Raw genomic sequence first — 21,465 nt, forward strand, 5'->3', positions numbered from 1 at the left:
TTCTCCAGGCAAGAATACTGAAGTGGGTTGCCATGCCCTCCTCCAGGGGATCTTCCCAACCCAGGGATTGAGCCACCAATCTCCTGTGTCTCCTGCATTGGCAGGTGGATTCCTTACCACTAGTGCCACCTGGGAAGCCCCCAGCCCAAGTCTAGACCTTTACTAATAAAAGCAACTCTTTTCTGCTCACTAAAGTGTACGTTTGAGCTTGTTTTCTACGCACATTGTTCTGTATATAATATCCTTTTTTCCCCCTTTTTGGGAGATAGTCTTTCATTCCTTTCGAAGTACATGGTTTACCTATCTTTTTAAAGTAACCTCTGTATAAAAATACTATAGAATATATGTACATATATATGCACATAGCTTTAGTTTTTAAAACCAGCATTGCTGTTAAAAGAGTCTTAATGAATTATTTTTTAAACTTTTTATTTTGAAATAATTATAGATTCACAGGAAGTTGTATAGATAATGTAACACAGAGGGGTCCTATGTATCTTTCACCCACTTTGCCCACTGGGTGTAGCTTAAATAACTGTAATACATTTTTAAAAAACAACAGGAAATTGACATTGGTATACTGAGTCTGTATAGTTCTGTGTCATTTTATCATATGTGTGAAAGTGTTAGTCAGTTGTGTCCAACTCCTTGCCACCCCATGGACTGTAGCCCACGAGGCTCCTCTGATCATGGGATTCTCCAGGGAATCACACAATCAAAAAACAGAGTTAATATATGTTGTAATTCCTTTCAATGCTCAGGTTGCTTTTACCAATTGAGTTTCTTGGGAGAGAGAAAGAAAAGCCACGTTTTATACTTAGTTACACTATGGGCTTTTTCATTTGGCTGTGTTCAGAAAATGATGTCATTTTGGGATTTAAGCTATGGTTCCTAGCTGGAGGAGGTGTGGAGAGCCGGGTGATGCGCCAGTGCTGATGGAGGAAGTTTCTCTCGTAGGTGTTTAAGCAGGCCAAAGAGTTCCTGGAGTACGTGTACGAGGAGCCCCCGATCGACATCCAGCAGCAGAACCCCATGCTGTACGGACACGCTGAGCCGCTGGCCACCGTGGTGCGGCTGTGGCAGCGGCTGAAGTCACTGCGAGCCTATTTGTTCAGCTGCCGGGCGGCGGTGGCCGAGGATCTGCGCCGCAGGTAAGAGTCATAAATGTCAGACAGCTCCGGTTTGTTTTTCTTTCCCGCCCCAGGAGGGTGCTTAGATGATCTCCGAGGGCCTTTACAACGTGAAGTAGCTGGAATTCTGTGGTTCTCCCTCAGGGCTCATCTCTGACTTTTTCCTCTGAGGGCCTCTGTCTGGTTGAGCCAAGCACAATGAAAATAATATCTCAGCGGAACTGAAGGCTTTTAACCCATGCATCGAGTTCCCGCAATGGTGAAGACCTCTCTTTACCTATAGGTTAACTTGAGATAATATTCATGGAAATGTCTTCATTGATTGTAGCATCTTATAGTTTCTCCAATTTCAGTTCCTATTATCGTCAGTGAAAATAAGCATGTTTGAAATATTTCATAGCTCAAAAACATTTTTTTTCAATGAGAAATTAGTAAGTGGTTATTCAAATCTTATTTTACAGACAGAAACAGACTTGGTAAATGATACAGGCTGTAGAGCTAAAATTAAAATACATTAAAAAAAGAAAAACAACCCACCATAAAAAGGCTCAGGATTCTGCCTTTTCATGTTATCATTGGCATAGGCTGCTTTTCCATAGGTTGGTTATGTCCAAGTTTATGGAACACACAAGTCCATACCAAGCTCAGAACCTTAACATAAAATTGAAGTTAAAAAATGTGCCTGCTCTCATCAAATTCCTTCTTTTACAGTTAGGTTTTATTGGCATTTAAATTCTCACCCTTGGTATACACAAACTAGCTTATACTTGAAAAAATTGTTGTTGGTGTTCATAAGTACCTAAACATATCTTTTACTTTTTTTTTAATGGCAACTTGAAGGCATACATTAGTCATGGTTTTTGGAGGCAAGCGTATGTGAATAAGAAGCTTCGGAAAGTGATCATTTGCTATTTGAAATCCAATTAATATCCGAAGAACCCCAGGCCTCTGAAGAAGATGTTTTGAAAAGAACTAAATGTAGATGGTAAAGGATATGTAATATCTAGACAAGCTCTCATAAAAGTAATAATGAAAAGGCAGCTGCGGTAGAGCAAAATGCCTCATGGTGGTAGCCATTCTTTCACCTGGTTGTTTTTCAGAAAACAGTAGAAAGTAGTCAAGATTTACTCTTGTAAAGTCTAGGCAAATCTTAATTTTAAAAAATCGGGGCTTTGCCTGAAAGGCAATAAAATTATGTGTTTCCAACAAATTTACCAACCAAGCTAGATACAAGATTTTTGACATTCAAAGTATGTTTGTTCTATTACTCTTAGTACCTTTTGGCTTTGCTCAAAGCTGGTTTTTCTTTGTGCTTGTATTTTTGAAGAAAGTTAAAATCTACACACAGAAATCTTGTTCAATACCTTTATGTTGTAATGTTTTGCTTTGGTTAAATATGCCAAATCTGGGCATGCATTTAGAAATTAAATAGGAGATCCTCTCTCCATATGGATGACTAAGCATACCTATGCTGTTCCAGCAATTTGGTGGCTTACCACCATGTACTACTACGCCTTATGGCCAGACCACCAGGAAAGGAATGGAAGTGCTAGAGAGAAGGCAGTCCTGGGGCTGTGAGAGTGAAAATAGGAGTCTTTTTTTCCCCCCTTCATTTCTCTTTCCTGGACTTGTTCATGACCATCATTCAGTGTAGGGCCTGGGAGACGGTGCGTGTTTAGTAAGTACTGAATGGATGGATGTAAGGAGGGATGGGTGATGAATGGATGTCTGTTACAGTGTCACTTTAGACCACTGAGCCATGGCTGGTAGCCCAGTTCGGAGGAAGCAGTCATCTTCAGATTATTCTTTTTCTCACTTCCCTGTCAGTTAGCACAGTGTTTGAACCTTCTGAAACCTTTAGAAATTGTTGTTGAATAAATGAACAGACCAAACCAGCACAAAAAAGATTTGGTTGGTTCTGTTTCTGGGACAGCTCTCAAATCTTTCCTTTGCTTTTCACTTCCAGTGCACTCCCCTGGTTCAGTCTCAGGACCATTACAGCATCCTTCTAACTAGTCTGTCACACTTGGGTTTCTTTCCTTTCCAACTGAACCTTCACATCAGACAAATTATTAAAGTGCAAGTATGGAATTAAAGATCTGCCCCAGTCTAACCCAGTATACACAAACACAAATAATTATTTAATTCTCCCCTCAGTACATTCTGTTGTGGGAATTAAATGGGTTTTTACAACTGAAGGGCTTACAGTAGTGCCTGTACACAGTAAATAATAAATACTACTATTATTAATACTGCTTCTTACCCTAGATTGTTCTTGTCTCTAGCTTTAAAAATCTTTGTTAAAAGAGTCCACTTAAAAGCCACCCCTGATGCTCTGTAACTGGAATCGGGCTCCTTCTCCTGCTACTCACTGTGTCTGGAGAGGGGTGAGCAAGAGGAAGTGGGTTGGAGAGCTAGTCTGGCACAGGGCCTGTGGTTTCTGGGTATGCGGTGCATACTTATCTGTGCATTTGTTGCATAAAAATGGGTGGAGCAAGAGGCTCCCTAAGACTTCCTAAGAGCAAAGAGTAAGATGATGATTCCTACAGAGCCCTAGAAGAGGTGCTATAATTTTTTTGTTGTTGTCTTAGTTTCTGTATATTTATATAATCTCTGAGGTTACCAAGCTCTCCAACCTGGCACAGAAAAGTACACCAGTAGCAAGCAGGACTCATAGCTTTGGGAGGGGGGTGGTTTTGGGGGGAGTTAAGAGCTTTTTTGGATTTATTTTAAAATATGACTGTTTAGTGAAATACATCTAAGGTTTTCTGGGATGTCCATACTTCTTACAGCTGGACCATGCTTATTCATTCTGCCTTCTTCAGTGTCTATAAAAATAACCATTTAACAGAGGGGATTGCCCCCCTCATGCTAAAATGACTGTCACCAGAAGCCATCTCTTACCTGTCTTTCACTTTTATACGGAATCTGACTTTTTAAAAACAAAATCAGTCACCAGTACCTTCAGCGACAATAAGCTTGTTCAAAAGCAGGATGCTGAAGGTTTCCTTTGTTTCACCTGGGGTACCACCTCTAGAGTGGGGTTGGGGGGGAGTTTAGACAGTGAGAAGGACCTGCTGGGCACAACTAACCATACAGATCCTTGACAGAAACTAAAAGAGGGGAGAGTTGATGAGCAACAAGGGAACCAAAATAGAGCAAGGGAATCCAGTTCTTATCTAGTCGTAAAAGGCATTCTCTCCCTGCCTGGGTTTTACCTCCATATAAAAGTTGCCATTAATCTCCAGCAAGTAGGCCCAACATGCTGAAGACCTGTCAGTGCTGTATAAACAGAATAAAGCAAACTGTTAATATTGCTGTCGTGAGGAACCTGGAAACAGACTGATTAATCGTATGGGCGCTAGACCGCCAGGGAGCCGACTTTGGTCATCGCCTTATTAGGGAAGTCGCAGTTGGCTTTTAGGCCTGTCATTACGATGACCATCGGGTTTTTATCCTCACTGTTTTTGTTACTGTTGTTAAACGAACGCCTTGTTCTTGAACCCGAACTGCAAATCTTGACTGGCAGGGGTGATTAGTTTAGAAAAAGTCAGTGTCTTCCACGAAGTCTAAAATGTTTATAGTGCTGACAATTCACGGCCTCTGAGGACTCCCAGATGGCGACCCTGCTGGATCAGTTCAAGGTCTAGTTAACTTTTCACGAGAAGAATTATTTACAGTGTCCACATGTGGAGGTGCGTGAAGTACTCTGTGGAAAATCTTCGCACTGTCAGGATACATCCGGATGAGCAGCCGTTAAGGACATGTTCAGGAGAGACCCCGAGAAGAGCAGGGAAGGGCCTCCGGTCTGCATGCCGCGCTGAACACAGGAACTGTGGGATCCAAGCATAAATCAGAAGTCATAAATGGTCACCTCGGGACCAGGGTTGCCCGTAGACATGTTTTGTTTGGCCTTTCAGGGATGGTCCCACCAGGTTTTAAAGTTGCAAAATAGTAACAAATGTCTGACCAACTCAGTAGACATGAATTTGAGCAAACTCTGGGAGATAGAGAAGAAGAGCGAAGGCTGGTGTGCTGCAATCCATGGGGTCGCAAAGAGTGGGACATGACTTAGAGAATGAACAACAACAGCCGAAGCGAACCTTTAAATAATCAGGCCTCTTCATGCTCTCACAAAATAAAGCTCCCTGTTTCTGTTAGGAAATCAGAAGCTCTGAGTACACAAGTCTTCCCTCATTCCTGGATGTAGCAATCAGCATTACGTATTAGGCTCTCCACTTTGCCATAGTCTCTGCCCCTCCTGTTATCTCCCCAAACCCACTGACAATCGGTACATAATATGTTGCTGCCCTGCGTTTCTCATCCTCAGCCCATTTCACTTATTTGTGATGGTGAGATAACCATGATTTTATCAGTTAAAAAGTACTTTCCCATAAATATACTCTTTGGTCTTTACAACAGCCCTTCAAATGGGTAAGACATGGTATTTAGAAAGAATGGAAGGAACTATGACTCTGAGATGCTACGTGACTTGCCTGAGGTGACAGAGCTGGCAAGGAGCAGAGTTCACACTTGGAACCAGGCTTTCTGATGCTCAAATTGCTGCTGCTTTCCCAGGGGCATTTGCTGGTGGCAGTGGTGTCCAGAAGTTTCTAGACTCTTCAGAGGAAGGAACCCCTTTTATTTCTCCTGAAGGCCTTCATTGAGGTTGTCTAGGAGAGTGTGAAGGCAGCGAGGTGGCAGACAGTAATGTCTCTTGTGTGGGAAGGTGCGATTGCCATACTCACTGCCAATGCTGGGCTTGGAGAGCAAGGCATGACTATTGGCTTAGTGCTAATGAGCACATTTTCCTCTAGGTTTGTGTTTTCCAGACCTTTCTGTCGCATAGATCTGTAAATCTAGAGGTGTCTATAGGGTTATCTTATCCATGTCTAAAATAAATATTACGATCTCTTTCTCACCATCATTTCATAAAAGAACATAATAATGCAAAAAAAAAAGTGAACAGCAATCAAACAGCTTTTTAAAGTCAAATAGATTTAAAATTCAATCTACTATTCTTTTTTTGGTCTCATTTTGCCTTGGATTGTTGAAAAACATTGCCAGAGCAATACCAGTTGTTTGGACTAGCTTTTCAGAAATCCTGAATTAAGTCATATTTTTTCTTCTGAATGCTGAAATGAAATTATCCAGTTCAAAGAAAGATATTACAGAAATCAATTGGTGGATGCCTGAGTGTTTCCCATTCTCTGTCATTAACAGATGATTGGGGTTTTGGGTGCCTGGTGAATGCAAAGTTCCTATTGTGATAAATATTTAAAACTAGTTTCTCTCCAACACTACTTGAAGCCAGTAGGCAATATTATGCCTGCCTTCCCAGTTACTTAGAGCACAATTGTGATGGTTCTGGGGGAACAGGTAGTCCTACTTGTTTGTTTAGTTCTTTGCTTAGACCATTCTAAACAATTTGACAGCTTAACTTAGGATAAGTCACCTTTTGCTGTCTTCAGTCTCACATTTTATTTGAAATTATATCCAGAATTAGTTGTCACTGAAATACCAGCTTTATTGAACAGTGAGAAATTTCTATCATAAAAACCGGCATTTTTATTAACTTTGTCTAGCCTGCTGAATGCCAGAAAAATATGAGCAAATGTGTATATGTGTCTATCCTGTCAGACTGTCCTTACCTCCTCTTCCTTCCAGCAAAATTCAGCAGCTTGCTCAGTTGCTCTTGCTTCAGTTGCTCTTAGCAACAGTCCCCAGAAATGTCATTTAATATACCAGATTTCCTTTCCCAATTCTTTGCTCCTTACCCCCAGGGAAAGCTGTCTGTCTGACTACTGAGTTCACTAGACAGGAAGCTTAGTCCAAAGGTTGAAACATCCTTTGGGTGTCCACTAGCATCTCAAACTTAATATGGTCAAAACTGAGCCAGTAGCCCCTCCCCCACTCCTGTTGCAAACTGCTCCTGCTGCAGAGCCCCCCATCTGCCTTACTGGCACCTCCACCCATCCAGCTGTTCAGGCCAAACACCTTTCCCTCAGTTCTGAATCCAACCTACCAGCAAATCCTATCAGCGTCACCTTCAAAATATATCCACTCAAATTGAAATCGTCATAAAACCATCACTTCCCCTGCTACCCGCTAGGTCCAAGCCACTGTCACTGTCCCCTGGATTATCGTGGTAACTGGTCTCCCCCTTCAGTCTGTTCTTAAGACTACAGTTAGAGGTAATGTGTACATTAGATGATGTCACCCCTGACTCAGACTACCTGATAGCTTCACCTCTCTTCACCCAAGTAAAAGCCAAGGACGAGTATGGCTGGTTCCCCATCCCCTCTCTGCCCTCATCTCCCGATATGTGCCCCCTCCTTTACTCTGTTCCAGCCAGACCAGCCTTGTTTAGTCCTTGAGCACAGCACACAGGCTCCCACGTGAGTTTCTGTGCTTGTTTTCCTCTTCCTCAAGATAACTTCCTTATCTCCCTTAGATCCATATGCAGTCATCATGTTCATGAGGCATCCTTGACCACTTTATTTGAAACTGCACCCAGCGCCCTCCCTGACACACACACTTCATCTTTTTAGTCTCTGCTTATTACCATGTAATGTAGTGTTTTATATTGTCTGTCTCCCTCTCTGGTGCCACACATATGGCTGTGGAGGTCATGCTTTTCTCAGCCTGTATAGCCGTGCCCAGAGACCCTGTGCTCTCCACACTAGATGTAAGCTACGAAAGGTCATGGCTTTTTATCTGTTTTGTGGTCTTAGGCCCTGCTGTATCTCCAGAGCCTTGAACCATGCTGTGTGTGTGTGACTGTGTTAGTCACCCAGGCATGTCTGGCTCTTTGTGACCCCATGAACTATAGCCTGCCAGGCTCCTCTGTCCATGGAATTTTCCAGGCAAGAATACTGGAGTGGGTTGTCATTTCCTACTCCAGGTCATTTTCCCAACCCAGGGATCGAACCCAAGTCTCCTGCTTGGCAGGTAGATTCTTTACCACTGAGCCAAGGCTTCCCAGGTGGTACCAGTGGCAAAAAATCTGCCTGCCAATGCAGAGATGCCAAAGATTTGGGTTCAATCCCTGGGTCAGGAACATCCCTTGTGGAAGGAAATGGCTACCCACTCCAGTATTCTTGCTTAGAAAATTCCATGGACAGAGGAGCCTAGTGGGCTAGAGGCCATGGGGTCATAAAGAGTTGGATGTGACTTAGCGACTAAAACCACCAACAGCAACCAGTATACATACTACTTTTAACCCAGTCATTTTGCTTAGTATATTGTGAACATCTTTTTATGCCAGTAAATATTTGTCTAAAGCATCATGAATCACTGAGTGAAAATGGTATTTTGATGCGTGAACATTCTGATGCACCCTCGATCTTAGAAGAAGTATGTGAGGATATTATTCAGTGTACCCAACAAAAGATTGCATGAGCTGAAAGAGATCATTTCATAGCAACAACTCCTCATCTCCCTACCTCCCAGTAAGTCAGACATATTAGGTAGAGGGATTATCTGTCACAGAGAGAAAAGATTGCATGCTCTTATGACTTGAATACACTTAATGTCTCCTCTGGCAGCCTCGTTCTTAAAACATAGTCTACACAGACTTGACTTGCTGTGTCTCTGAACTAAAAATGAGAAGTGTCTATAGCCAAAATCTAAGATCCAAACGTGCAACCGATCATTAGCCAAAATCTGGTTAATACTGAATTTTAGAAGGATGAGCCCATTTTAGCCACAATATTATCACTAAATTAGTCTCATTAAAGACCAGAGATTGTTAGCACTTCAAATTTATAAATAACACTTCTTTAAGCCCAGTAAATGAACACAGCTTTTTATGTTCTCTGTAAGATTTAATATTGGCTAGACTTTGTGGCTAGTTTTTGAGTTAGCTAGTTAAAAGTGTCTTTGGGGCTTTCCTCTCAATAGATTAGCTATGTGAATCTATCGAGACTCAAAACCTACTAAAACACAAAATGTTATTTTGATAGTTTTTGAAAGCAGCCATTCTCAGTCTCCTTCAAGAATTCCTTTTCCCTTGAATGACTCGAAGAACCAAGGTTTTCAAGTCAGCTAAGTGCCTCATCTCCTGAGCCCCTCCCCTCCCCTCGTTTTTCTCCAGAGATCTCATTCAGCAAATCATGTATATATGTGCGAGTATCAGCACTCTAAAAAGGAGCTACAGACTGTCTGCAAAACCATCATTCCAAACCAAGACATTAATAAACTTTGAGAAAGGCGCTCTACGCAGAACTTTTTATTTATTGAGAAATCCATAGCAAGTTAAAAAGTGATTTTATCTTATTCTGAGATTAAATGAAATCTGTAGATTATAAAAAATCATTTTCTAAGAGATGACAAAAAAATAAAACTCCTGGCAGAAAAACTGTTATATTCTTGGAATTGTGGCATAACATAGGGATTTGAGCTAGGATCTATAATGTGATATAATTTGTCACTTTTATAATCAGACCCCAGAATAATAACAATGCAAATTACTTTCCAAGTATTTCTACTCCAGGGTTTAGATTGAAGAAACTTAGGCACAGTTTCTGAATGAACATGTAAAAGAGACCCTTTTTTCCCATACCTGTTTGCCAAGATATAATATCTGATGCAATCTTGCTATTTTTTCAACCAATGAGATTAGCAAAATGAAGTATCTAGAGAAATGATTGAAGCTTGTTTCTTCCACATGGATGGCTATCGCAATATCTGCCTTTGATTTAAAATTGTTCTTCCATTAACTAGGAGCATGGCTGGACATAAGAGTCCTGTCCATATCCAGTCTAATGTAACTTATTTTGGGAACATTTGTAGCTCATATCAAGAACACCAAATTGCATCTCCCTGGGAATATTTCACCGTGCTTTTTGCCGATTTCAGTGTGGGTACGTGTGCCCTCCAAAGGAAAAATACTGCAACCCTTTCCATTCCATACAAATTACCTCACCTGGAGCGCTGACTCTTGGAAAACACAGTAATACTTCATGAATGAATGGTTTTCCTTTCTAAATTACTCCTTATGCACTTCTACACATAATCTTCGTTTAGATCATTATGGTTTAGAATCAGAGTTGGAGATTTTCCCTTGGTGGTGTTGTCTTTTTTATTGTGTATATCTGTGTGTGTGTGTGTGTTTAAGAGAGAGTGTGATGGAGAGACAGACAGAGATACATGTGGAAGAAGGGAGGGAGATGAGTCTGTTTTTTACTTATTTATTTTTTAAATATTTATTTATTTGGCTGCTCTGGGTCTTAGCTGTGGCATGTGGAATCTACTTCCTTGACTAGGGCTCAAACCCAGGCCCTTATATTGGGAGAGTGGAGTCTTAGCCATTGGACCACCAGGGAAGTTCTAACTTATTTATTTTTAACTGGAGGATAATTGTCTTACATTATTGTGTTGGTTTCTGCCATATAGCAACATGAATCAGCCATAGGTATACGTATGTCCCCTCCCTCTTGGACGTCCCACTCACCTGCCACCCCATCCCACCCCTCTAGGTTGTCACAGAGCACCAGTTTTGAGCTCCCTGCATTATACAGCAAAATTTCACTGGCTATCTGATTTTATATGTGGTAATGTATATGTTTCAATGTTGCTGTCTCCATTCATCTCACCTGCTCCTTCCCCTCACCCTGTGTGAGATGAGTCTTTAAAGCATATCTGTTACATGTGTTAAGATATTTTCATTTTAATCATTGGGTTTTTAATGCCAGTTATGCAGCTCAAAGAACTGAGCTTTAGGGATATGGCGATATTACTAAATCTATTAAATCCTGCAAAGGGTGTGCCTACTTCAGTGCCTGACTTAGTCCCTTTTCTTTCATGAGCATCAGGGCTCAGTGGAAACTGAGTTTAAGTCCTCAGAAATTAGTCAGGTTAAATGAGTCTTGATGTGTTTGACTCAGTGTCCTGGTACAAAATAGAAGAGGACTCCCAACTTGTTTTATATAGACTGCCTTTGATTTCATAGGCCATTATTTCTGCATTTTTAACCCCAAGTGCCACCTATATAATATAAGAGATCTGAATCATTCATGACCTTTTTTCCCTTTTAATCTTTTCTCACTTTTCTCATCGGAACGATCTGTAAATGAAGCCTGACTTACCTGCTCAGTATGTCAGGAAATTCTAAAGGTATAAAATAGAAGTAGTTGGCACGAGAAACAGTTGGGCTGGTTGGTTTTCATGATCCTTCAGCAGGTTTCTTCATTGTCCTTTGGTATCAGAGGACTTGACAGTGCCACCTGCCAGCGATGCAGTTTTCCCTCGGTCAGTGAGTGAGGCGTGGAGTTGACTCTCCTTATGAGGTTTGTCCTCTGGCTCTGGTGTCAGGACCATTACATTGGCATGAGCAGGGCCGTCCTCATGCTTAGCCTGCTGGTGAAATGCTGTCTGACCTGATGATGACTAGGCCTGCAGTACAGCGAGATCACTTTGCACAGAAAACCCTAAACACAGCTTCCTCACCAGAAAGCAAAGGCAGCACCCTCCTGCAGCAGAGGCCGTTTACCAAAGCACTGCCAAGTCAGACAACCTTCAGTTGATTTGTAGCTTTCCGTTCCTAGGATGTTGAAGTCTGAAGGGAACACTGGGGAAATTAGTAATTATGTTTTACATAAAGTCTTAGTAGAAACTTGAAGCATTTCAGTAAAGAAAAGAGTGTGTGTATGTACATGCACCCTCACACATGGCAAACATTCATTTGGAAGAGCTCCTAGTGCGGTCCATGTCCCATTTCCTCTAGGCCTTTCCAGGCTCAGGCTCTGTCATTTTTCCCACTTTTCTTTCTGTAGCTTCTGATTCTGCACTGGCTTCTTCAATATTAGCACGTGAATATGCCCAAGTGGCTTCCATCTCTAAGAAAAGAATCCTTTCTTAGTCCTGCATCCTTCTGTAGCTATGGCCCAGTTTCTCTCCTTTAAAGTGAGTTTCTTAAAAGAGTAATCCACAGCCCTTCGCCCCTCTGCAGTCTGGTGTCCTTCTTCCTCCTGAGGTCACTAATGAATTCCATTTTGCCAAATCTAGCAGGCACTTTTCAGGCCTTGTGAGTGTCTTTCCCAGGTTATTTGACCTCTCCGGGCCTCTGATGCCGTTGACCTTTTTTGTCCTTAAAATTCTCTCCTCCTTTGGCTTCCTGGATGTTGGCTCTTCTGCCTTTTCTCCTATCAGACTGCTCCTTTGCAGCTTTCTTCCTGCAGCTGTTCTTGGAACTGCTCTGCCGGCATGCAGTCTTTTCTGTTGCTCTAGTGTGTGCTGTCCTGGGTTGTTCCTCATTTTCATGTCTTCACCTGTGGGCGCACAGCTCTCCTCTCTGAATACGTGGATGACTCCACTTGGACATTCCACAGACAGTTCCAGACCTCTTCCCCGACAACTGAGCTTCCCTTTCTCCTCATGGGCAACTCCTCTTCTGTAGCCCCTGTGGCAGTGAATGGAATTTGCATTTACCACAAGCAGTACCAGGCTCCTTCCTGGCTTCCGTTTCCTGGTAGTCTTCATGGCACGTGGATGGTACTGCAGAAATCTGTCTGTGGTAGGCTCCCTTTCTCTCCAACCCAAGGGCAACCATCTAAATTCTGTTCAGGGTCCCATCATTTCTCAGCTAGTTTACCCCAAATTTGTCCCATCTCTTTAGTCTCTCTCCCCTTCTGCTGTCAATGAACTTTTATAGGCACAAAGAATGAGTTTGAGCAAACTCCAGGAGATAGTGAAGGACAGGGGAGGCTGGTGTGCTGCAGTCCATGGGGTCGGATGCAACTTAGTGCCACCAGCAACAAGGCAGGCACAAATCTAATGCTGTCTTCCTCTTGCTTGAGGCACTCCTGTGGCACTTATCTCTCTGGGGGTAGGCTGTTCTCCAGGCATCTAAGCTCTCCCATGTCTGGCTACACACTTTCCAAGCTCACACCTTGCAGTACCCTGGTTCCCAGCATGGGCACATACACACATGTACACATACAGAGCTTGTTCCCTGAAAGAATTATGCTTGTCCTCGCCTCTCTGCTCTTACCCACGCTGCCCCCTCTACCTGGAATACCTGCCCTTCCACTCCTTCATGTGGGTTCTGACGTGTTGGTTCTGAGGCTTTTCCTGAACAGGTGTCCTGCAGGCTCCCTCACCCATGCAGTCCATGATAGAGCTGGAGTTACTTGCTTACTTGTCTGTTTATCTCACTTATTTATAGGTATTAGGGGGAAAAAAACTGTCTTCTCCAAATTTCCTGTCCCATGTGTTCCCAGCACCTGCTTATTACAATGAAAATGTGTGCTGATTTTAGATTCTTCACCATGGTGGCAAGTCACAGAGGTCACAGGACTGAACTTCATTTGCATTGAATTCTTGCACCATATGGTGATCACAAGTTGTTTTCTGACCAAAAATCTTCAATAACCATTCATTCTTTATTAAGCACACAAATAGTAAAATTATAAAATCAGTGCTGCCATGGCTCTCAAGGAGGTGCCCGACTTTGCCTCCCACACGTGAGCGGCTTCCCTGGCTTTCCCTGAAGTGGCTGTGTGCCCTGCAGAGCCCTGTAATGCTCCCCAAGCACACCTCGGGCCTGCGACTTCTCCACCAGCTCTTCCATAACTTACCCCTGGGAGGCTCCACTTGTTTCATCCATTCCCTAAAGAGCTCCCATCAGCTGGGCCACCTTGTACACCGAAGCCGCCATGGGGGGAAGCCCTTGACGTCCCCCAAACAGGAAGTTGCCCTTGCTTTTCCTGGGCTTGGATTTCATGTCCTTATTTGCCCTGCACTTCCCCTGTGGACATCAGCCTAAAGAAAATATTCCAAGAAAGACAAACACTGTGTGATATCACTTATGTGTGGAATCTAAAAAATACAGCAAACTAGTGAATATAACAAAGAAGAAGCAGACCCGCAGATATAGAGAACGAACTCTTGGTTACCATTTCGGGAGGGGGGCAACAATATTGGGTGGGAGAATGGGAGGTACAAACTATCAGATGTAAATAGGCTCCAGGGTGTATTGTACAACATGGGGAATATAGCCAGTATTTGGCAATAACTGTATCGTTCCAATTTTAGTATATGTGCCGCCAAAGCGAGCACTGCAGTAACTGTAAATGGAAGGTAACCTTTCCAAACTGAATAAAAATTTAAAAAAAGAAGATATTCAGAGAATGCTCTTACCAGTTCAGTCTGCCTTAAAGACACGAGCAATGAGAAAGAGGAACAAGCTGATGGGGTTACCTGAGCCCACCTTTGAAACCCTTCTCCCCTCTAAGCAGAAAAGCAAGTCCCTCCCTTTAAATAAATCTTTTTCTTCTTTTATGTACATTAAAAAGTGTTTATTTACATTAAAGAGACATATTTAAATACCATGCTATCTTCCCTCTCAGGAAGTTTATTCTCATATTTGACTTCAATGCTTTCTTTATATAATTTCCATCCTCATGGAGAAGAAAAGCTGACTGGCATTATCTGTCTTAAAAGTCTGTATTTTTTATTATTTTTTTTAAGTTTTATTTTATTATTTTTTTTAATTTTATTTTATTTTTAAACTTTACATAATTGTATTAGTTTTGCCAAATATCAAAATGAATCCGCCACAGGTATACATGAAGTCTGTATTTTTTATGGCCACCACTAAATCTCTTGGACACAACATCTCCTCCAAACACAATATACACAATATGTGTATATTGCATTTTCCAGTTCTTTGTGTCATTAGGACTGAACTCTTGTAAATTATTAGTATTAGACACTGAAGAGTGCCAAAGAGGAGACAGAAAATACGGTGCTTCTGGAAGGGCTGAGAATTTCTTCCAGAGGGAAAGAGAAAATAAATATGTGAAATATATTTACACACAGAAACAACACATAGCTGAGTTTAGCTGTATATAGATCATGGTCACACGCTAGTAAAGTAATGCTCAAAATTCTCCAAGCCAGGCTTCAGCAATATATGAACCGTGAACTTCCTGATATTCAAGCTGGTTTTAGAAAAGGCAGAGGAACCAGAGATCAAATTGCCAACATCCACTGGATCATCAAAAAAGCAAGAGAGTTCCAGAAAAGCATCTATTTCTGCTTTATTGACTATGCCAAAGCCTTTGACTGTGTGGATCACAATAAACTGTGGAAAATTCTTCAAGACATGGGAATACCAGATCACCTGACCTGCCTCTTGAGAAACCTGTATGCAGGTCAGGAAGCAACAGTTAGAACTGGACATGGAACAACAGACTGGTTCCAAATAGGAAAAGGAGTACATCAAGGCTGTATATTGTCACCCTGCTGATTTAACTTCTATGCAGAGTACATCATGAGAAACGCTGGGCTTGAAGAAGCACAAGCTGGAGTCAAGATTGCTGGGAGAAATCTCAATAACCTCAGATATACAGATGACACCACCCTTATGGCAGAAAGTAAAGAAGAACTAAAGAGCCTCTTGATGAAAGTGAAAGCAGAGAATGAAAAAATTGGCTTAAAGCTCAACATTCAGAAAACTAAGATCATTACATCTGGTCCCATCACTTCATGGGAAATAGATGGGGAAACAGTGGAAACAGTGCCAGACTTTATTTTCCTGGGCTCCAAAATCACTGCAGATGGTGACTGCAGCCATGAAATTGAAAGACACTTACTCCTTGGAAGGAAAGTTATGACCAACCTAGATAGCCTATTGAAAAGCAGAGACATTACTTTGCCAACAAAGGTCTGTCTAGTCAAGGCTATGGTTTTTCCTGTGGTCATGTATGGATGTGAGAGTTGGACTGTGAAGAAGGCTGAGCGCCGAAGAATTGATGCTTTTGAACTGTGGTGTTGGAGAAGACTCTTGAGAGTCCCTTGGACTGCAAGGAGATCCAACCAGTCCATTCTGAAGGAGATCAGCCCTGGGATTTCTTTGGAGGGAATGATGCTGAAGCTGAAACTCCAGTACTTTGGCCACCTCATGCGAAGAGTTGACTCATTGGAAAAGACTCTGATGCTGGGAGGGATTGGGGGCAGGAGGAGAAGGGGACAACAGACGATGAGATGGCTGGATGGCATCACCGACTCGATGGACATGAGTCTGAGTGAACTCCAGGAGTTTGTGATGGACAGGGAGGCCTGGCGTGCTGCGATTCATGCGGTTGCAAAAAGTCAGACAAGACTGAGCGACTGAACTGAACTCAAAGGAGCATGTGAGATGACTGTGCCCAAAGTTGGTTAGTTATTGTGAGAAGAATGAGCAGTGTTTGGAGGCAATGAGGACCCACCTGGAGTGGAGAAAGTAGAAATCCTCTTTGTTGCTCATCAGCTGTGTTCATTGAACGTATCCATCTCCAGCCCTTAGCACAACACTGGCTCATTTCAGGCACTAAGTACTGTTTGTTGACTGGATCACCAACTGGCTGTAGTACCCCAGTAAGGGTAAACCAGTGTGATTCCACTTGTAAATCTGTAATTAATTCTTACATCCTGTATACTCTCAGTTGTGGAAGTTTAAAGATTTTAGAGAAGAACTTTAAGTAGCAAAACATTAACGATATGCTACCCTGCTAGGGTTCATTTCAGTCACCTTCCTTCTAACATTTTCTCCAGCTGACCTTCATGTGTTCAAACCAACAGAAAAGACAGGAGCTCACCTTGAAATGATTTTCCAGCCTACTTGTTTGGTTCACTCTCTTTTTCTTAGCTCTGCTGGCACATTGCTTTCATTTTATTTAAGAGACTTCATTACGAAGCAGTTGCCTCTGAAAAAGATAATTCCTCCTATTCAACCACACTCAAACATCCTTTGTCCCCATATTAGATGACCATATTCTGCTGCCCTAGTGACCCCACAGAAAGACTGAATCCTAGGCTTGCTTCTCTGCACATATGTTTGGGTCTCAACTTGCAAGTGTTTATATATATTTAAAAATATCTAAATGTAATCTTGTATTCTGGATTAGGCCCTTGGGGAGAAAAAGGACATTAGTGAAACAATTGGTGAAATCTGAATAAGTTCTAATTTACATAATTGTTCATTTCTTCATTTTATCAATGAACCATGGCTCATGATTGTGTAAGATTAGGGGAAGCCGGGTAATAGGTATAAGATCACAAACATTTCACAAAGGGAGGATGTATTGGGAAATCAAGTATATGTGAACATCCTGGTTCTTTTCAAAGCAGTTTTTCAAGCATGAGAAAAATTGCAGACTACCAAAGTGTACTTCAGATACTTCTAGGCTTTGTAAGATAGACAAAATAAAACAACCCCTGTTCATGCCAAGCCTTCTCCTACTGGGGTTCCTCGGAGGTCCGTTCCCCACCCCATCCCCAAAGCTTCTGTGCTGATGTCAGAAGTGCCCCTGGCTCTCCCGCGTCTCTCAACCCCACATCCCTGAGGGCCACACTTGCTGTCCCCCACATGAGCACTTGCTGTCCAGCACAGATAAATCTCAGTGCTTTATCCCGTCCCCCAGCAGCATGCCCTGTGTTGGCCAGTGACATCACCATCCTGACATCCCAGCTAAGTATTTCAGAATCACCTTCAGTTCCTTTCTCCTTTTTCACCCATTCCAAGTGTTGTCAGTCCTCCCAAAGGGTCTCTTGTGTCTATGTACTCACCCATTTCCTTTCACCATGTGGTCACCCTAGGCCACAGGTACCTGGTCAGGACTGTCCCTACCTGCAGTCTTGCCACCCTCCCCACTGCCTTCAGGAAGTGGGCATGACCCAGCACATCAGTGTCAGTATCCTTCTTTTAAAAAATAACAATTGGTCTATATTGCTGCTGGCCTAAATGGTAATAAACACCTACCCGGAAGAGAGATGTATTATACAGCTATATTAGACAGTCAGTTCATACCCACGTCTCTCCTTCTTCCATCCTTATCTCCAGGAAAGTAGAGAAAGCACAGACCTTTGGAGTCAGAAAGTCCTGGCCTTGAAGCCCAACTCTATGACCCTGGACAAATTAGTCTTTGCCTCTGAGCCTCAGTTTCCTCTTATGTAAAATGGAGGTGGTACCTACCACATGGGGCTATTGTGAGAACTAAAATGAGATGTTTATTGAGGGCCACACCCAAAGCAGGCTCTTCTCATTGTTAACCCTGCAGGGGTCATGAGGAACAGGTCTCTTGACAATCTCTGTACCCTAAGATTGTGAATTGAAAATGGAAGTTGGTCATGTCTCACGAGCCCTCCTGGGCCCATGGTCTACCTTCTACATCAGGGGCCTCTCAGTAGGAAAGCTTCATCCCTCATGGAGGGACTGAGCACTTTGCCTACACCCTTCCCAGCTGGGCAGGGACTGTGTGCTGCTTCCTGTCACATGTGCAGCCCCGAACCATTAGAGGTGAAGGGATCCCGGCCTCAGGAAGTGAATTCTATTCTTCAGAGTACAAGGACCGTGTCACTCAATGGTCTGTTCTCACTCTGTGGATGAAACAGGGATTTTCAGCAGAATTCTTCAGAAGCTATCATTCTTCCCAGGAGAAAGCCAAACTATTAATACAAAATGCCTATTGGGGGCCTCCCTGCCGGGGACTTTTTCTCATTGGTTCAATGCCCTTTCTTTCTTCAGTGGGCTAGTACAGTAGCTGGCACATATCTGTGCTTAATCAGAATTGAATGGATAGAAAGATGAATGGAAGGATGAAGGATTTAATCTCTAGGATTTGTCCAGTAATGCACACTTAGTTGAAAGACTGAATAATGAATTCCCCAATGAGCTAGGTATTAGACCAGTGATTCTAAACCTTGGCTGCTCTAATCACCAGGAGAGTTTTTGTTTTAAGACTGATTTCTGGGTTCTACTGATTCCTATGCCCTATTATTTTCTAAAAGCTCCTAAATAATTCTAATAGACAGCCAAGGTGGGCACCTACCATGCTGGACCAGTCTAAAAGTATGTACCCCGTGCATAGCTCTTACATCCAGTCACCAAATTGTAATTAACGGTTTATGATCTTTCCCTCACTTGACTTTATGTTACTTGAGCTCTGATACTGGGACTGTCTCGTTCATAACTGTCTTCCACTGCCTGGCACATGCTTGGCATATAGTAGATCATCACTAATGTTCATTAAGTTGAGATGGTTTCTTTCACTTGGGTGGTTCTATGCAATTTTCTTGTATCCTAAGGCAAAGACAGAAAATGCTAACACTGTGAGTTTTGTTTTATATGAGTGTGTGTGTGTGTGTGTGTGTGTGTGTGTGGTGTTTTGTAGCCATCTATGCTTTAGTGTCTATATACTTGTCCCTAATTCTTTTTTTTCCCCATGTTCACTCACTGTCACTTTTCCAGATTCTATGAACTGACAGCATCCAAAGATATTGGACTTTGTCAGGGAGCCTCAACTTGAAATATTTTGTCCTATTATTTCCATCCATACCTGGTCTCCAAAGCTCATCCCTATAAACGTAAGAGGATAGTTCATTAATGTGAGGTCTGGCACCACCATCCTCATTAGTGAAAGCCACAGGAGCCTCTAGAAAAAGACACACAGGTTGCTACTCTCGTTGATTTTCTCAACTCCACAATCTATTCATTTAGACATAGAATAATAGAGCTGGAAAGATATTTAAGATACCGAGTTCAGTCATCTTCATTAAACAATGAAGAATCTGAAGGTACATGGATTTTAGGACTTGCCTGAGATGACACACCTTTCAGGGAGAAACCTGGCGCTCTGGTCCTCAGGCCTGGACCACTGCACTGTACTCCGAGTATCTTGGAGTACATCAGAAATCAAAGATCACACTTTTACTTCCTCTTTGGTATCTGTGTTAGAAAGAAAAATATCTGGAAAAGGTATTATTATCGGTTTCTCAGAGGATGTGGGGAGGAGGAGTTATTATGTGGAAAAGGATTCTTGAATGAGAACTTAGAAACTTCTCAGAAAAAAGTGTTTTGTGGCAGTACCACAATTTGTGTTTCTGTCCTTGTTTTCAGAATTTTCCCCAGAGAATACCTCCTTCAACAGATCCACCTGTATTCCCTCGCTGATCTGCAGCAGGTAAGCGCTTCATGGGGCCGTTGCATGCCTGTGTTCTCCCTGGGCACGTGTTTTTGTTGCTTACGTTCTGGGTACTGAATTCTGTCATCATTAGTGTAGTTATATTCACAAGCCCAGATAGTTATTTTCTATTCAGAATGAGAAAGCTTAATGTAAAAAGATATTATAGGACAATAAGAAATGCAGGCTAGGATTTAGAGAAACTGGAGCTCTCGTACACTTGCTGGTAGGAAGGGCAAGTGGTGCAGCCACTTAGAAAAATGTCTGGGCAGTCCCTTAAACAGTTAAATGTAGAGTTTCCCTGTGACCCAGCCATTCCACTCCTAGGTACATACCCTAGAGAACTGAAAACATTTGTCCACATAAAAACTTGTACGGGAGTGTTCAAACATCATTATTCATGATAGCTAAAAAGTGGCAACAAGTTGAGTGTTCATTAGCTAATGAATGGATAAACAAAATGTTGTATATCCACTTAAAGCAATAGTATTTGGACATAAAAAGGAATGAAGGGTACAACATGGATGAGCCTTAAGAGCATCATGCTGAAAGAAGCCAGACAGAAAAGAATAGATATTTATGGTCCTTATTTTATGTAGTCTTTTCTTAGAATGTCCAAAATAGGCCACTCCTTAGAGACAAAGAAGGTGAGTGATTGCCAGTGCCCAGGACAAGCCATGGGGTGAGCAGTGGCAGCTGATGGTGTGGGGCTTTCTTTGCGGATGATAAAAATGTTCTGGAATTATTTGTGATGGTTGCACAACTTTGTAACTGTACTAAAAGCTAGTGAATTGTATACTTCAAAAGAGTGAATTTTATGATAGGTGAATTGAATCAGTAAAAAAAATTGTACAAGGAAAAAAGACCTCAAGGACAATGAATATATTAAACTCTGACTTGTGTTCAAACCAAACAGTTGGATGGTGTTACATTAAAAAAAAAAACAACAGAACAGAGCATGTAGGAGTGAAAATCATCTTTTTATACTTTTATTAGTATACATATATCCTTTCAATGATTGACCAAGTTAATAGCCAGGAAGAAAACCAACCCAAAGTTCTGAATATGTTAGGCTTTGCTTAATCATTTAAATCAACAGCTCATTCTCTAACATGTTTTCAGATGCTACATGAAAGCATTGCTTTCTTTTCCGTATTTCCTGGATTCTTTCAAGAGTCAATTAAATAATAATAATCAATTCAGTTCAGTTCAGTCACTCAGTCATGTCTGACTCTTTGCAACCCCATGGACTGCAGCACGCCAGGACTCCCTGTCCATCACCAACTCCTGAAGTTTACCCAAACGCAAGTCCATTGAGTTGGTGATGCCATCCATCTCATCCTCTGTAGTCCCCTTCTCCTCCCATCTTCAGTCTTTTCCGGCATCAGGGT

The 21,465-nt window shown here is 42.1% G+C and overlaps 1 protein-coding gene across 1 annotated transcript; it reads left to right on the forward strand.

Annotated features, from left to right (window-relative positions):
• Positions 1 to 481: 481 nt before the first annotated feature.
• Positions 482 to 20,987, forward strand: LOC123465399 (pleckstrin homology domain-containing family M member 3-like). The gene is made up of 2 exons (XM_045164423.1): positions 482 to 1,151; positions 20,011 to 20,987. Exons 1-2 carry the CDS (start codon positions 1,033 to 1,035, stop codon positions 20,150 to 20,152), a joined length of 261 nt encoding a protein of 86 aa, XP_045020358.1. The 5' UTR covers positions 482 to 1,032; the 3' UTR covers positions 20,153 to 20,987.
• Positions 20,988 to 21,465: the final 478 nt, after the last annotated feature.

The sequence above is a fragment of the Bubalus bubalis genome, chromosome X (assembly GCF_019923935.1).
Source record: "Bubalus bubalis isolate 160015118507 breed Murrah chromosome X, NDDB_SH_1, whole genome shotgun sequence".
In the NCBI taxonomy this organism is placed as follows: Eukaryota; Metazoa; Chordata; class Mammalia; order Artiodactyla; family Bovidae; genus Bubalus; species Bubalus bubalis.

Bases quoted from the DNA above. Each gene is read 5' to 3' on its own strand.
- LOC123465399 (XM_045164423.1), top strand. From the start codon at position 1,033: ATGCTGTACGGACACGCTGAGCCGCTGGCCACCGTGGTGCGGCTGTGG. The intron at 1,152-20,010 runs GTAAGAGTCATA...CCTTGTTTTCAG, and splicing joins GCCGAGGATCTGCGCCGCAG to AATTTTCCCCAGAGAATACC.